We start from the raw sequence: 17,276 nt of genomic DNA on the forward strand, positions 1-17,276 counted from the left end.
AATGTCTAAAAGTGACATTTTGTTTTCTTGTGCACTTACAATCTCACAACAACATTTAAACTTAAGAGTTGTAAAAGTTTGTAATCTTATTATATTACATGAAATTTCTGTCTGTCTGTGTGTTTGTTTCTTTGTCTGCAAACTCCTCCTAGACCATCAATAACTAATCAACAAAACTTGGCACACAAGTACATCTTAGGCCCTTGAAGGTTTTTATTTACATAAGATATTATGACGTTGTCATGTTGCCTAGCAACGTGATGGCAGTGGGCTAAAATCACCCATTTTTCTCAACTATCTACCCATAACACCTTAAAAAGCACTGTGTCATTTTTATTTCATGACATTAACATCTAACTTATATCCACAAAAAATGAATTATGCATGATATATTATGACACTGTCATGTTGCCCGGCAACCATGTAGCAACAGGCTGATATGACCTGTTTTTAGCCTTTAACCGCCTACAACAGCTTATGAAAGGATGCTATCATTTTAATTTCACCACAGTAGCATCTCATTATATACACCAAACAAACATGTAGGAACAGGCTAAAAAGACATATTTTCTTAGCATTTTTTAGCTTATAAACATTATTTACTTTTTCAGCATGATTACGTATATCTGTTTGCCAACAGCACAAACGTGCCAAACAATACTATTTCCTGGGCATGTACTAGTTCATTAAATGTACTAGTTTATTAAATATACTAATGGTTTTGATTGCAGTCACCTTTTAAAATACATCTTATCTGCTTCACATATTCCTGCAACACTACTACATTTAGAACAACAGTGCTAAGTTAGCAGTGACTATTATGTTAGCTTATGTCACTTGTGGCCAGTTAATTAGAATTAATGTGAGTATATGTGACTAAAGAATAAAATGAACAATGAATTTAAAATAGTTGCATTGAATTTTTTGCTACTGGAGGCTGATTCCAAGTATTTTCAGCCACCAACTGGTCCTCCAGACATTTAGTGTACAACACCCTCAACCTCTGCACGCCCACTTTTCATTCAAAGCGACTACACAGGTCGCCCAGTGGGGGCCAACCTATCTGTAATCCTGGTCTAACTCTCACTCACAGAGACAGATGCCAACATGTTATAAAAAAAAAAAACCTGGGGAATTTCTATGAATCTGAAACTATTTCAACGTTTTAAAGTTCTTGCTGGACCCTGAATGTAAGTTTATGTGAAGTTTTGGTTAGCCAAATTTGTGATTTTTTTTTTTTTTTTAACCAATTTGTACATAATTGCCAACTTGACACCATTCAATCTCAAACTGGTAGCAGATTGACTCCCTTTTATTACCATTTTGAGGCACCAAAGTTGCTTTTAAGATGGCAACTGACTGTGGGTGGTCTTGCAGACCTGTTCATTATCTTCAAAGTGAAGTTCACATGGACCGTGCCGCAGGCTCCAACAACTGTTGTCCGTAGTGTGACTGTAGCACTCTCTCTGAATGTGATTCATTTTATACCTGTAGATTTTCTCCAGTAATGGAACTCCAATGGTCCCACGCCCACTTCACACCGTCAAAATCCTCCTAGAAACAAAGCTTGCTGGTCATCAGCCATCTTGGCAGTTATTTCAGGCTACACAAAGCATAAGTTGCTTTCCCACGCAGGTTATACTAAATCCCAGTACATTCATTAATGGCTCAATCCAGATCAACTTTTTGGGCTTAATCCACCAGAGCACAAAACAAATTAAACAAACAGACTTGTTAATTTATGTTGTGAATAAAGTAAGCCAAAATTTAAAAATACTGGCAGTGCCCTCAGCCTCCATTTAGATACACCTATTGTATCAATTTCAAAATTTTACGTCCCCTCGTTCTTGAGTTATCGGATTCAGGAGAGATTCTGAAACCTTGACCTCCAACCTCTGACCTTGAGGTCAAGTTCACTGTTGTTCAGCTGAGGGGTAAAAAAAAAACAAAAAACAAAACACACATACCTATGATTTTACTACAATAATAACAAGATGTACCCACCCTGAAAACTAATTGAAACGGTTGAAAACCAAATCTGTGCATGTTTCAAACCAGCAACACGACTTGCTCACATGTCATTGGCTCTTTGAGGGGAGGGTTAAGAGGACCACCATCCTTGATTTCACCGAATTCTTCCACAGATTTTGAGTCACATCTCCGTTGACATTATCTTCAAGTCGTTGTTTCTAAATCGAGAAACCCTTTAGAAGCCCAGATTACACTGTGGCAACCTAAAGTGAATCTACAGATTAAGCTCCAGCATTTTGCAGTGATTGTTTTCCAACATCTAACCGACTCAAGCAGAAAAGCGAGTCAGCCAATTATATGAAATCTAACTGCATCAAACAAACAAGATTTAAAAGGCAGGGAGTTGTTGCCCAAAGAATAAAATCAATTTGACAGTTAATGTTAATGCGAGTGACTGAGGTTTATGCAAACGTGTCTGATCTTGATAATTAAAGAGTGTTTGTACGGAGGTGCACAGCTCGGCGTCTCATTTTTAAAGGATGTTTACTGTCTCCAAAGCATGGAGATGGTGGCAGCCTGAGGGCCTGCCTGCTTTCTTTTCCCTTGCTCTGTATCTATCTTGCGCTAAATACACACAAAAACACACACAGGCGCACATATACAAGCACACGTGTACAAATACAAAGTCTACACACTGTACTGACACATACAAACAAAACCCACACAGAAGAAAGACTCTACGCTTCCACAGACATCAGCCTCTCAATTAGCTTCTGCACTCATTTCTCCTCCTTGGAAGAGAATTATTTTTCAGCTAGATGCTTTTTCTTTGTTTATTGTGAACAGACCAAAGCCTTATCAGCAGCTAATCACTGGATGTCAAATTCAGCGACTTGCTGCAGTCACATGAAAAAAAAAAAAAAGCATTCAGTGAATAATCTTCTAAAAGTTCAGATTGCCATTTCAGATTTGGACAATCACCAATTTCTTTTAGATGCTCAAATCAGTCTTAACAGCCAGAGAGAGGATCAGCATTTGTTTGGTATAATTTGTTGTGACATGTTAATTGCGTCTACTTGTAATTCTCTCTAATTGATGTTTGATATGTCTCAGGAAATTAGGCCAACCAGATAACACTGTAAATATTATTAATCCTTCCCGCCTTTCTCTTTTCGTGGCAGGTTTGATGAATTCAAAACAGCTAAAAAGCTAAAACAGTAATGTGTCATCGTGCTGTGCAGCTATGCTCAGTATTCCCAGGGCTGCCAGGCAGACAAATCTAAGGTTACAAGCATACCACCGTATATTCAAAACACATTCGGGCACATGGCAGGCGGCCAGAGAAGACTAACCTGAGCAATTTTGACTGAGTTCTGGGTAGAACCACCAGCATGGTACTCAACTTTGTTCCTCTTGACAATTTCTTCAAACCTGAAACAAACAAAAATAAAAGAAATGCTTCATAAGACACTGTTTAAGAACAATTACAGACTGACTATGGCAATGCCAAGCGCTGGGGAAAAGAGAAGGTTTACAGAGGTAATGAAGGAGGACATGCAGAGAATGCAAGGGACATGGTGAGATGGGTACAAATGCAGAGTGGATCAAAACTTTCTGGAGTTTGTATGTCAAATGCAACTTAGCCCGTTTAACATGCCAGCCTCAAGCATTAAATTTCTCATGATAACGTCACCTAATCTTGTGGTTTCCCTAAAGCCTACAGAATTTTCCCATTTCCTCTTTCTACCCATTGTCTGGTTTAAAGGCCAGCAAAGTTGCTGTTTCGATTCAGCCGCACTGCTCCCACCAACGTTATTTCCAGCCGCTGTGGCTATAAAGTTGTACTCAGCTTCAGAGCAAAAATATTTTCCGTGCCCTAATGTCCCCCACACTAATTTCGCAGCCAACTGTTGAAAATAATAGAGCATTTAGCAGCTAAAACATCAAACATTTCTTTGAGGGGCTGATGAAGACCATAAGAAGGCTGAAAGGAGAAAGATTATTAGACCTGCATTCATGGCGAAAACAACTGTGCTTCCAGCTTAATGCTAATGCCGCTCTATGTCGGAGCACTTAAAACCATCGTGCTGACATCCAACCCCAGGAAGAACAAAAAAATGTTATCTTACTATAAAACATAAAAGCTCTGTCTGTCTGTGTGTGTCTCTTTTTGCAAACTCCTGCAAAACCATCAGGAGTCGAGCAACCAAACGTAGCACACAGGTACATCTTGTCCCCGTGGTTCTCATCTATATCAGATATTATGATGTTATCACTGTTGCCTAGAAACCGCCCAGCAACATCCTAAAATGACCCGTTTTTAGCATTTCTGCACCTACAGCACCTTATGAAAGCATCCAGTTGTTTTCATTTCATAACAATAGCATCTCGTTATAGCCATAAAAGTTGAAATACATATGCTTAGCAACCAAACGGCAACGGGTTAAAATGAGCAGTTCTTAGCGTATAAACCACATCCATCAGCCCTATAAAGTGATTAAGTATATTAGTTTGCCAACAGAAATAATGAAAAAGGAGCAGCACATGAGAAGCATAATTCATGAAGTTTTTGACAACATATTTCATGCATAGCTGTGACATGTATACAACTGTACGTGCGGTACATTGTGCAGACAGTACTGTAAAGTGGGAGGCACTCTTCTGGTTAAACTACACGATGACACCATTTCTACATCAGCCCAAGCATCTGTTTATACATCATTTTCTGTATTTAAAAATGATTTTGGACAACATACATAACAAGAAATCTGCAATAAGCTGGGATCTGCTTATAATATTGGCTAACCAGTTATCACTCAGACTGTTGCTATGATGATAATGTTAACATTAGGATAACTAAAGGAGCAGCACTGTGCAAGTGCTGCATATTCAAAGTTTGTCTTTTCAGAATAAAACTAATCTAACAGCTTTATGCTTCACATGCGCAACCTCAATGGGCACTTCCTGAAAAAATAATGGTTTTAGCTTTTTATTTTACCTTTAAATTAAACATTTTAACTGCATTATGTACCTGTTCTCTGAATTTAACAGGTTAGCAATCTCTCGATATATCAGAAGAGCACTTCAGATGAACTCGGGCACTGAATGTGTTTAGTTAAAATGATCTCACACTGGATGCTCTCTGACTTTGTTAATTAAATAGTACCAAACAAAAGATGCTTTTATCTTTTTCAGACACATATTTCAAGTGTTTATCTGTCAGTTTAGCTATATATTTCAAACATTTATGTGGTCTGATCTACAGAGAGCATGCTCACTTTACCTAGAGGGCACTCATGAGATGGAATAAGAACAATCAAAATAATTATTTATACTTGCCTCTAGCTAAAAAAGCCAAAATGTTATTTAAATTTCCACAAACACATGTGTCAAAAATAAAATGAACCAATGCCAATGTCTGCTCCTTTTTTAACCCGCTAATGCAGTAATGCTGGTCGGTGAGAAATTTACAACAGGACGTGCACACTTTGCGGCAAATTCCAAACTAAAACCAAAGTTTGGAGGTTAATCAAAACACAAAGTTACATGTGCACATAACAAGCAGCTGCCTGTGGGTTTTGAAGGTGAGCACTATCATGTGGCTGCTGCTGGAAAGTCTCTACTGATGCTTGTTATAAGCAAGACCTACAAACAGAGAGTCCTGTAAAGTGTCTTGTGGTTGTGTAACACTCCTAACACTCCCTAACAGAATTATCTTGATCATTTAAACAGAAAACACAAGTAAAGTTCACAGGATCGCTTTTTAGATCGCCATTTTAAATACTGCATTTGTTACTTTTGACTCAGTATTCCAAATATTTGTGCTAGACTTTTTGTTAACTTACTAAGCTTATCCTGTAAGGATATATTTTCCAATCCCCTAGTTAAGTCGCAACATTTTTCTTCCCTTTTCGAGCAGTAAAGAAGTTGTGTTTTGGAGCACGTAAACCCAGAAACACAACAGACTAAAAGTGGGATACATTTACGCCATTCTTTAACCGTGACATTCCAGGTGCAAGTTGTTTATACAAACTGCTTACAGGGAAAAGAGGGGGGGAGAAAAAAAAATCAAAGCTGGATTTTGTTAAATGGGATACTTTACCACAAATGTTGCTGGAGTCGAAAATCTGCAGTTGGGAGTCTAAAATGTCAGCTTGATAAAAGCAAAAGAGAGAAACATTGTTCACACATGGTTGTATTTAGCCTTACAGTATTATAGCAAGATGAGCAGTGAGCAAAAGTTATTTCTAAGGAACTTGAACTGCTTCCTCAAAGAGATGCACAAAATAAAAGCAGCTATTCATCTTCAACTTGGCAGAGATAGGCGACTGCACATATTTCATAGGTGATGCTTTCAGAGCAATTAGAAAAATACGTTTTATTATTTTCCCATGTATAAAAACCTGATACCCAGATAAGTCGTTTAGCGAGAGACCGCATCTGATTAAAGGTTTGATGTTTTTGAACCGCACAGCAAAGTTTAGAAATGACTGTAACAGACTAAACAGAAATGAGTCGAGAAAGCAGACATTACATCGGGGAATACGGAGTAAACAATTGCTGTGTTTTCAAACATAAACCAAAGGAACACCCCAGGGTAATACTGAAGGCAGTTCTATCATTTTTGTATTTTCCCCATCATACTGCCATTTCAAACATCAATAGCTGCGATGCTCAGGCGTAACATGATGCAAAGCCAGGCTACGCTGCGAGATAGAGCCCTTTATCTTGGAAGCTGAGAACATGAATAATGTTGCGTTCTGCACATTGTTTGCACCATTGGCCTCCTAGAGAGGGGGGGGGGCTGGATATATAAACATATCCGCCATGCTATGGTAACTGGCCTAACTAAGGTGAAGATGCACCTTGGTCTTTTTCTAAATCAGTCACATTGAATTATATGTGCGTTACTGCTTTAAATTCATAATAAAATGCTTAGTTGGAATCCCAAGGGGGCACTGGTACTCTGCGCTACAGAGATCCAGCGCATTTTATGGGGTTGGTCAATGGTTGTATGTTTTAAATTGTAGCCCTGATCATAAAAATATGTCATGTCTACTGTGTATACTTGCCACAGACAGCACTGATCTGTATGCAAAGTGCATCATGGCTTACCAACATGTGCCAGCCAGAGGTGTTCAATACTTCAGCACAACCTGGTTTAACTAGGCATGGCCGAATTTTGAGCGGGTGTGAAAGTAACCTTAACTGCTTCAAAGAAAGTCTACATATCATGTCTCAAGGCGAGAGGTCCACCCAGGGCAGAATGTTCCTAATAAATAAAAAAAAACTTTCCATGCAAGTGGAAAATATGCTAACCGGGGGGAAAAAAAATCCTTCCTGAGACACCTGTTATGACTCCTTGACAAAAGAAGAATTTGAGCACTGTGGGTGTTTATAACATGAAGGCAGCCGAGGGACTCCAGAACCCATTTCAAATAGACACACAGCTTCTGAGGATTTCAGTGCTTCCCCCCCCCCTTGCTAGAAGTATTTGCTCCACCTTTCAGTGCAGACAGCATGGGGCCCTGCTCTTGGACGCCTCGAAAATCCCATCCGAAAAGGAGCAGCTGCCTCGAGACCTTTACACCCTCAAACATCATGTGATCCCATAGTAGTGACACCGTAAACGGCCCCCTTGGCCATTTAGAGAGAGAAAATCCCTTTCCATCTACTGCAGTCTAAGCTCACTCAGTGATGGGAGGGAGCAGAGGGAGAAAAAAAAAAGAAAAAAGAAATTGTTTTGAACAAAATGTCCTCAGCCAGTAACCTCGGCTTTTAAAACCTACTGGTGTCGCTCGGCGTAAGAGCAATCCCAGCTACGCCATGTATTCCACTAATGTATGGTCAGCATGTGTTATATAACATGTTTTACAAGAGGCTGCCAGTGGCACTTTGGTTAAACGCCACTCTTAACTAAAAGCCACAGTTTTTCAATTTCATACCTTCCAATTTGAGACTAATAGCAGCACTTATTTATTCAGCTTAAATGAAATCATATTCAAATTAGAAGAATTAAGCCGCTGAATACAATATTTGTATTCAGAGGGTATCGGAGTCCTAGAGTCCCCCCTCGACAACTAATACCTCCAGATCTCTCCGGCTTAACGCGTTCAAACTGTTGAGGCAGATCACACAAGTCGGGAACATTGCGTTGTTTACATTCCTGAGGATGGAGCCCCCACTGTTGTTTCCCATCAAGGGAAATATGAGAGCTTCCAAAGTACTTTGAGAGTTCTCTAACCCGAGTGACTCATGAGCTCCTCTCTCACCTCCCCAAAAACAAGCCAAGTAGATTATTTACATGAGGCAATAATTCAAGATTTGCTCCTCTAAGTCTCTTACACAGAGGGCAAGGCGAGCCCATTTACCCAATCCCTCTTCATTCGCCTTTGATGTTAGCCTATCTCGATAAGACCGGATGAGTGCCCTAAAATCCCCGTCGAGTGATTTCACAGGAAGAACAAGTCTCTGTTAATCAATGGCTAGATTGGATCTGGATTCTCGGGAGTGGTCCGCCTGAAAGTCCTCCCGAGTGTTTGAGTGCACACCGGGGTAATTCATCGCTAATGATCACCACGGCACCTTCTCTCCTACACACCGTTCGTCCTCGTTTAATTGCCTCGTTCACGTTTAAACAGCTTACAAATCACAAGGACAGGCAGGGAAACATGATCAAACGGCCTCTATCGCTAATCAGGGGAGGGCAAAGGAAGAAGTGAGCGGACTGGGGCTTCTTTGCTGGCTCTCCTTGGGGATTAGGCAGGAGGAGGGTTGTACAGGAACAGTAAATTATCTCTGCTTCAAGTATAGCAGGCAGGTATATTTAAACAGGCAGATCCATCTTCTCTCTATCTGACAGAAACAGAGAGGGGGCCAATGCAGCTAAAAGGCTTTGGTAATCCCAGTTTCAACACGGGCATCTGGAGTGGAGACAGGTTCCACCATTGATTAGATTCCCCAATCAGTGTGTGTGCATCCCACACCAGCCTTCCTTGGTAGTCTTTAGGCAGTACGAGGCCTGATGCACAGTAATTGTTTCCATAGGTCAGGCGGAGGAAAAACAGCTCGGGGACATGATGAAAGGGAGATGGAAAGGGTGAGGAATATTGTTGTTTTTCCCCCCCAATTAAATTGTTTGTCAAACCCTTCACAAAGGGTTACGCAGTTTATCTGTTTAAAATCAATACGCTCGTCTCAGTGTGAAAGCTTGTCCCGACACAAGACAGGCCCATTAATTATTCTGTTCTGTGTGCTATCGCTGGGCTGCTCAAGGTTGAGCCTTATCTTTTCTTATTTCAAATCAATAATTATCTTCTACCATGCTCGCGCTCCCTCTCAGAAATAGATGTGCTTTTCATTCAATGCCTGTAGAGTCTCTCTCTCTCACTCCCTCTCCGTGTAGCAACCGGTGAGGAACGCAGAATGAATAGGACATTCTTATCAGAGGAACATTAGGGCAGGATGGGAATAGATGGCGAAGAATGAGGCATATAAAAGTACTGAACACAAATGAGTCATGATTCAAACAGCCACAGAGGCCTTGTTCCCGTCCTCTGACATCTTCTAATAGACTACAGTAAGGGATGAATGTTGATTTGTACAAAAGCATTAAAGTATCGGCATCGCTCAGGTATCTCAATCCACTGGGGCAAATCCCTTCTTAGCTAAGAAAACCTTCCTCGAGTACCTCGGTGCAAAAGAAAGAAAGAAAGAAAAAAAAGTGCCACATCTTCTCTGCAGTGACACTTTTTGCATCACAGACTGGATACACAATTAATGACTGCACAATTACATGGTCATAATGGGTGAGTAATTGCATTAGAATGCAGAAACGACAACTGTGCATCCCTTTAATAATGGGCCAATCCAGCTTCAGCAGCAGCAGCAGCCCATTTGTTGGCATTAGCTGAGGACTGCTGTTTGTACTTAATTAGGCTGCACTCAAGGATTAGGCGGTGGGGGCAAAATCTGGTCATGGAGTATGAGTTCATATTATTTCCTCTAAAATGTCACAGGTTTTTGGCTTCGCGCTGCAGAGGGTGGCGTTGTTTGTCACACTGTACTGCGTGGATGTGGGAAAGGGAGTGTGAGAGTGTGTGTGAGGAAATGAAAGGGAGAGAGAGAGAGGGACACACTGAGAGAGAGAGGAGTGGGAAGAGGGAGTGTGTAAGCAAGGATGGGGCTTCTGGTGCTCTCTTGAGGATTGAGATTTGAAGCCGGAGCACAAAGCCTTTGAGACATTCCCCTTATCTTGGAGGTTGATACCAGGATCTCAGTGATTCAGAGCGCTCCGTGTGAATAATTCCACCAACACCCCCTACTGCGGGGACCATATGGCCCAGTGTGAACTTTAAACACACGGGGAGTGCTGCTGCTGCTCACCAGTCAGGCCTCCCATCTCTACCCCTGCACAGGCTAGGTGTAGAGAAATCATCGGCACAGATAGTGCACTAACTAGCCTTCATGTTAAAAAAAAAAAAAAAGGGCTGCTGCCATCAGTGGCTTTTTCCTGTGTGGCTGCTGGGGGATCAAAGATGACTAAAAATAGCCCTGAGCATGCTTTTCTGAACTGAACATGCTGTATGTACTGGCTGAGACACCCACATTTTAATTATAAAACGCTCTTTAAAAGCGGGGAGTTGGAGGGAGACGAGGTGAGGAGGGGGTAGCAGCGCCCACATGCACAGAGATGTAGATTGTGTTTGTTACGCCCCCTTTGACTTGTGATGTTTCCTTCTGGCACCACCTGCTGGCAGTGGCCATCAACAAGCGAGAGAGAGAGTGGAAGAAAGGAATTCAAAGCTCCAACGAGGACAAGCCTTAATTGTGATTGCATCAGCCATCTCTCATAATGCAGCATGTATGCTTTTAAATGCAGAGAAATCAAGCGGCTGCACAGCACGCTGACAAATTTCATCACACAAAAAGCACCAACACGGGAACAAGGAGACCCTGCGCTGGTTTTTTTCCCCCCTTTCTTTCCAGTATTTGAAAAGTTTTCCTCTTTTATAATTCACAAGGTCTACATTCGCATTTCTTACAGCTGAGTATGGCTCGGTTGAGCACGTCAGATTCACGCAAGCGTCCCAAATTGCCAGATTCACGGTTATCAATAAAACATCAAGAGCAGCGCGCCTGGTCGCTGAACGTGTTTCTGATGTCTCAATTACCGGTTGAGTGCCATTAATCTCTGCTCTCTCGCTTTGGCTCAGAGGTCGGCTGATGGATGCAGGCCCGTGACCTTTGTCCTCGGCAGCGGGGGGGAGCCGGACGTGCTGACCCGGTAGCTGCCAGCAGAGGTGAGTTTAAGTACTGTAGTACAGCACTCAGCGTTACCAGACAAGGGAGCTGGGAAATAAAAGGATTGGTGGGTGGGGGGGGTGTAATGTGTCTACACACTCAGTCAAGCATGAGTACATCCAGTGAAGTGGCACCATGGCAAGCACATGCAGCTCCTGCACACATGCATGTGAGCAGACACAAACACACACCAAGCAGGAGTGTCTATCCTTATGACACCACAAGGATAGCTCCACTGGGGAAGGGAGGGGGGGTTGTCTAGCACTCACGATTCACTTCATTATATATTAAAAACATAAAAAATAGAAAGAGGGGAGTAGAGTCAAGTGTGTTTACAGAGCAGAATCTATCACACACACGAACCCGGGAGCCGAAGTGTTTAGCATGTACTCAGCGAGAGAGGCCTTTGTTGTTTTTTCCCCCAGTAAGCAGATTGAGCTGCATGGCAGCAGCAGGGGTGTGTAAGATGTACACAGACAGCAGGGTGTGTTAGTGGAGAGGCACCTCCACTGATCTCCTGTGTCGTGTGATGATGTGTGTGTGATGTGTGTCTCAATCCAGCGCTGATCCCCCTGAGTCAGCCCTGTCAGTGATATGAGCCTCCCCCCCTCCTCCTTCCTCCCCCCCCCCCCCCCCCCCACCCTCCCCTATCCTTCGCCATCCGGAATGCTAATAACAGCCAGCCACTAACACTGCAGCCCTGAATTATTCATGCAGCAGAGGGTCACACGGCATAATGAGGAGTTTACTCTCATTCTGGATGCGATTGTGATGCTGCTAATCTGCATTTAGCACAGAGAAACAGAGAAAAGGAGGGAGACGGGGTAGGTGGTGGTGGGGGGAGGTGAGGGGAGAGGATAGGATGAGCACTGATGAACTTAATTGCTGTGAGCAAACAACTACTGAAAAGAGTCACGCCATCATCCAGAGATGAGAAAGTAAACAATTAATTATCATTGGACAGAGGGAGTCATAAAACAAATGTTTGAACAGCACTAATATTCAGGAGCCAGCTGATTCCCCCCACCGCCGCCGCTGCCACCCCTCTGAGGTGACAATACTCTCACAGTAAAAAATGACACGCTCATTTGATACACTAATAATTATTAGCGCTAATATGATTCACTTAACACTCCCAAGAGGGTTTGGGTAGATATTATATTATGAAATGCTGCATGTCCCACATTACAATCTCCTGCAGAAAGAGGCGTGTTTTCATTATGTTGACATGTTGTTTCCTATGGAGACTTCTTTTTTAGGGGGGTAGAAACAGCAGGTTACTGTTGCCCCCTGCTGGTCATATAGGGTGCATGCCCCATATTCTGCAAAGTAATAACATATTAAAAAGAATTTTGCTGCCAAGAAATAGGTGACAAGGTTAAAATATAAATATTCGCCACGTGCTAATGAGACGAATACTGCAAATGATCAGAATCAAATATTTTAAAAAAGCAAACACTACAAAGCAAAATTAGACATGACCTAAGTAAAGAACACAACTTTATTTTGAATTTAGTCATATTTGGGTTCATCAGGTCACAACACAAAGTCAAACGTACCCCAAATCTTGGCACATGACAAGAAGCCTTTAAAAATCCTGCAGGAATCAAACTCATATTTGAATCCACACGATGGCAGCAGCAGCTGCAAAAAGTCAGAGGGAACTACAGTTACGACAGTTACGCACTGAAACTCTGAATTTAACATGTCTAAGCAGGCAGAGAGGAAGTCTCACGCAGCTCTTTGGTTAGTTGGTTTCCTCTCATACCTCGATTTCAAAACAACCAAAGGCTTCGCCTGAAAAACCAGCATCTGCTGAAAGCAGACCCTCTCAACTGCAGCTCACTAACCACAAAAAAATATAAAAATATATAATATTTTATATTTATAATATATAAGAAAATATAATGTGAACAAACAGTACAGTACTTATGCATTTACTCCAGCCTGACAGACTAACCACCACACTGTAAAACCAGGAATAAAATACAGGTACCGGCAGAACTAGCAGCTGCTTTTTGAGGAGGAGAGACTGATGCTGTCACTCATACAAGATTATAGCACTGCTTAAGACTGCATCATGTAAAAATTAACTACAGGTATATTATAGTTTGAGGGCCTTGATGCATTACAAAGGAGAAAGGAAGGATGCAGCAGTTGGCAAAGGTGAAAAGAAAAGAAGCATTATGAAACAACAGAAAGGCCACGCCCAGCAGTGAACCGGGGCTTGTGGTTAAATGGAATGTAGCAGGAAGTTTGGGTTGTTTTTCAGTATGGCAGATTTCCCCGCCACCCCCCACCCAAATCAGAGCAGCAAGTAATGATTGTTTCCATTCAAATTCCTGCATCTCTCGATTATTTTTTCAGTTAAGTTGATCAAAATTTTGTTGCAAAAAACATTAAATATCTTAAAATGTCAGAAGGTTAAGTGCTAGATGGAGTTGAGGTCTTGCAATTTTCAAAATAACAGTCTAAGAACAAAAACGTGTTTAATTTACTGCGACAGAAAACAAAAGAAAACAGCAGAAATCAGTGAATTTTGGTGCCTAATCCATTACTGAATCACTAAGAATACGCGGCTGAATCTTGTTACACCAAAAATAAGTCCCCAGCCAGTACTAACATGGATGTAGATAGCTTCTACTGTCCAGCAGGCAATTTCTCAGCAACAATAGGATTATATGGGCTCTGCTGTGACTAGATAATTGAATTCAGGCATGGCCACAGCGCACTGCATCCAATGATCTCTCTCCCACCAGGGTGATGGGGGGAAAAAATGAATCGTGTTACACTCTGTAGATTCGGTAGCGCAACAATGGTGTTAGTTGACTGGACTTGTAAGTCTACTGAGGCCTTTTTAGTAATGAAGTTATTTGTCACAACACTTCAGCGGACTTCTTCTTCTTCTTCCGTAAGCCAATGACTTTGCACGTGACTTCTTAGCAACCAAACCAAACCTCAAGAAAAGCAGCATTAATAGGTACACTGTGGCACATGCTGCAGCGTCGAAAGTTAACGTTCAGTATGATAAAAATACTGCATGCTTACTCAGATATGCATTGACTGACATGATGACAGGCACGCTGGTGTCTATAGCATTGAGGGGACGTGCATTGAAATGCATTGTGTTGGGAATTAACCAGCAAAGCAGCATGTTAATCCTGCCCTGACCTTGTGCAGAATGTGTAGAGAACAGTGTCTGTGGGGCTAAAGATAACACCGCTGCCTTTGTGCTGAAGGAGAACAACACTGCTGATGATGCTGCTTTGTGCCGCTGCTCCTGCCCAAGGTCACATGTGTCCTTTTGTCAAGTAACAAGACCCGACAAGGTAGCCTATTGTAAAGTACAGATGATCAGATGTACTGATCTGTCTTTAAACTCTAACTGCATCGTTATGGTGCTTCATAGTTTTATAATGCCTTCACAGATTTACTACAGCATGTAACAGCTACACAGTAGGTGGTTTGCAGTAGTGTAGTAAAGTTTATGGACTGATGCAGCCTGGTGCCGGATAGGCTATGTATCCATTTGCATTATTATTCTACAGTACTGTACAAAAAGTCTCGGGCCACCCTACAATTCAAACATGCTTCAAACTTGATATTTAAGGCTTTATTGTCATTTCTTTAAGTAATCTTCAGGAATATTTCTCCAGACATTTCTTTGGATACTTGCTGTTTTTCTCTGTCAAGATGATCCCACGCTGCCTCATTAATGTTGAGGTCCAGGTCTGGGGAGGCCAATCCACGACTGATAGTGTTCCACTTTATGTTTTTCTATCCACATATGCTTTTACTACACTTGCAGTGTGGTTGGAAAGATTTTCAGTCCAGTTCATCAGTCATTTGACCTTCAAGACCATCGCTGTTCTTCAGCTACCAGTTGATGGATCAACTGAAGAGCCAAATGCAACTCTCAAGTTCTGTGTCAGCTCTTTCCTGGATGTTTCCTATTTTCTAAGGACTTTCAGATACCAATCACCTGTTGTGGAAAGTTTTGTAGGTCTGCAACTTCTTTTGTCCTCCACTTGTCCAGTTTCCTCACCATATGCCAAGTTTTCTTTGGGAATCAACTTGCTGGTCCAAAAATAAAATTTTATGCCTGTGAATCTGTGTTATTCAACTAAAAAAATGGGAACAAATTATGGGTTTTTTTGGGACCGATTGCAGTAACAAAGTGGCTAAAGATACTAAATTTAAAATTGGTTCGTTGCCAAGTTGTCTGTTATGTGCAGACTCTACAGTGGTTCGGCCCTTGAGTTAGGTGCCTTTTATATATATACTTGATTGAGTTGTATGTCAGTGTTAAGTGGCTGAACAAACAACAAGAAAGGATACAAAAACTGAACTGGATTGGACTCATTGGAAACAACAGCTTATGGTCACTTATCCTAGAAACATTACAAGAAAGTCTGGCTCCTTGGAAGCAAAATATAAAGAAATGAGGGGTGGCTCAGTAGTTCTGCACAGTCAACGGTAGCAGTCACCAATTTTTGGTTTAAGCTGGTCTTTTGAAAATGTAAACATTATGGCTTTAAACTGGCTAAATGTCTATGGATAGGGTTTGGGAAGCACAATCACAGCATCACAGTATGTTAGCCAATGTAACATCTGCAGTGCAGAAACCCCAAAGCCAGGACCACTGCTCCACTGGAGCTCCCAATACAAATAAATATGGGGGTTATTTTGACACGAGTCAAATTTTCCACTGCTCCGTCACTCTGAATCCAATACAAAGTTTACTCAAGACATTAAAACGTCTTAATGGACAACAAAATCATTTTCTTTGTCTTTGCAAAAGTGCCAACTGTTCAGAATTTGACATCTTTAAGGCATTTTATTGTCAAATTGTTAAAGTAATGCTAGTAACAATTAACTGTGCATGTCCAAGGATTCCCACTGGCCTCTCCTCATTTGTTAGTGCCACTATCTGGCTTATCGTACTTAAAACAAGACCGTTTTACACAATGAAAATGCCGATTCTGTTTTCATAAAGACTTTTTTTAAAAACTCAACAGGGCACCTTAAACACTGAAGTGCTCCAGTAGTAATGGCCAGCAGATAACTGTTGGTTATCACATCCAACAGACATGACTGAGCAGCTTTAAGGTGTGAACGTTGACCAGTGTGATGTAATGAAATTGCCTAAAGGAGCACTTCAGCTCAGGTGACCTGCTACTGGTTAAACGAAAGGCCTTAAAAAGTCATCCGTTGCACTTTTATTGTTAGAGCGAACTGAAAGGCAGCGGGCATTGGGTTACATTTGGTTGCAGAGACACAAATTGCCAATTTAGGACAAAATGAAATGTTGCCGTCAGAAAATATCCATCATGCTTTAAAAATAAAACAGAGCTGGATTCACAGAAGAGGTTATTCTGTCCCAGCGAATGGCTTTTTTGATTACATTTCAGACTTGGCAGGCAGGAGGAAGTCACAAAAACTCAGAAAACCTGTGATTTTTTCTATTGCTGCTGGGGTAATTATTAAACATCTCAGTTCACTCGCACACTAATAGGCAAACCCATAACAAATGTTTACATATGCTAAATGTGGAACATGTGATTTACCTCTCAGTGTGAAAACTGTTTAATCCTTCAAACTTCAAAGGGAACCCCAACACCTCCCTCTCTCACACCATGTTCTTATTTACAGATGGTGCACATATTTAACATCTTCCAAAAAAAAATTCACACAACAAATTCCCTGCAAAGGAACCATCTGTACCTTATCAAACAGAAGGAAAAGGGTGGTGTAAGGTCAGTCAGTGATTAAAGCCTAGTTCTTTGTCTCTACAGAGTGACGGGCTGCAAACGGGGGCATGCCACCGTGTCTTCGAGGAAGGATATAGTGTTACTGCTTGCAATGTGACGGAGGCGTGTTTACAAGAAACTCACAACTCAGAAAAACCCTTACTAACTTACATTTGCCACACGGCAATAGTAAATTTAGAGGTTATTTATAGTCTGGCATGGGTTCAGAGCTGGAAAAATGTGGGCGTGTAA

General features: G+C 41.5%; 1 protein-coding gene across 2 annotated transcripts in view; it reads right to left on the bottom strand.

Annotated features, from left to right (window-relative positions):
* Positions 1-17,276, bottom strand: part of LOC146381502 (adenosine kinase-like) — a 126,387-nt gene that overhangs the window by 104,608 nt on the left and 4,503 nt on the right. For both annotated transcript variants that reach the window (XM_084937572.1, XM_084937573.1), the window contains exon 4: positions 3,324-3,402. In XM_084937572.1, coding sequence (XP_084793698.1) covers positions 3,324-3,402 — 79 coding nt within the window. The remainder of the gene's footprint in view (positions 1-3,323; positions 3,403-17,276) is intronic.

Source organism: Perissodus microlepis, chromosome 8 (assembly GCF_051167445.1).
Source record: "Perissodus microlepis isolate ML-2025 ecotype Zambia chromosome 8, ASM5116744v1, whole genome shotgun sequence".
Lineage (NCBI taxonomy): Eukaryota > Metazoa > Chordata > Actinopteri > Cichliformes > Cichlidae > Perissodus > Perissodus microlepis.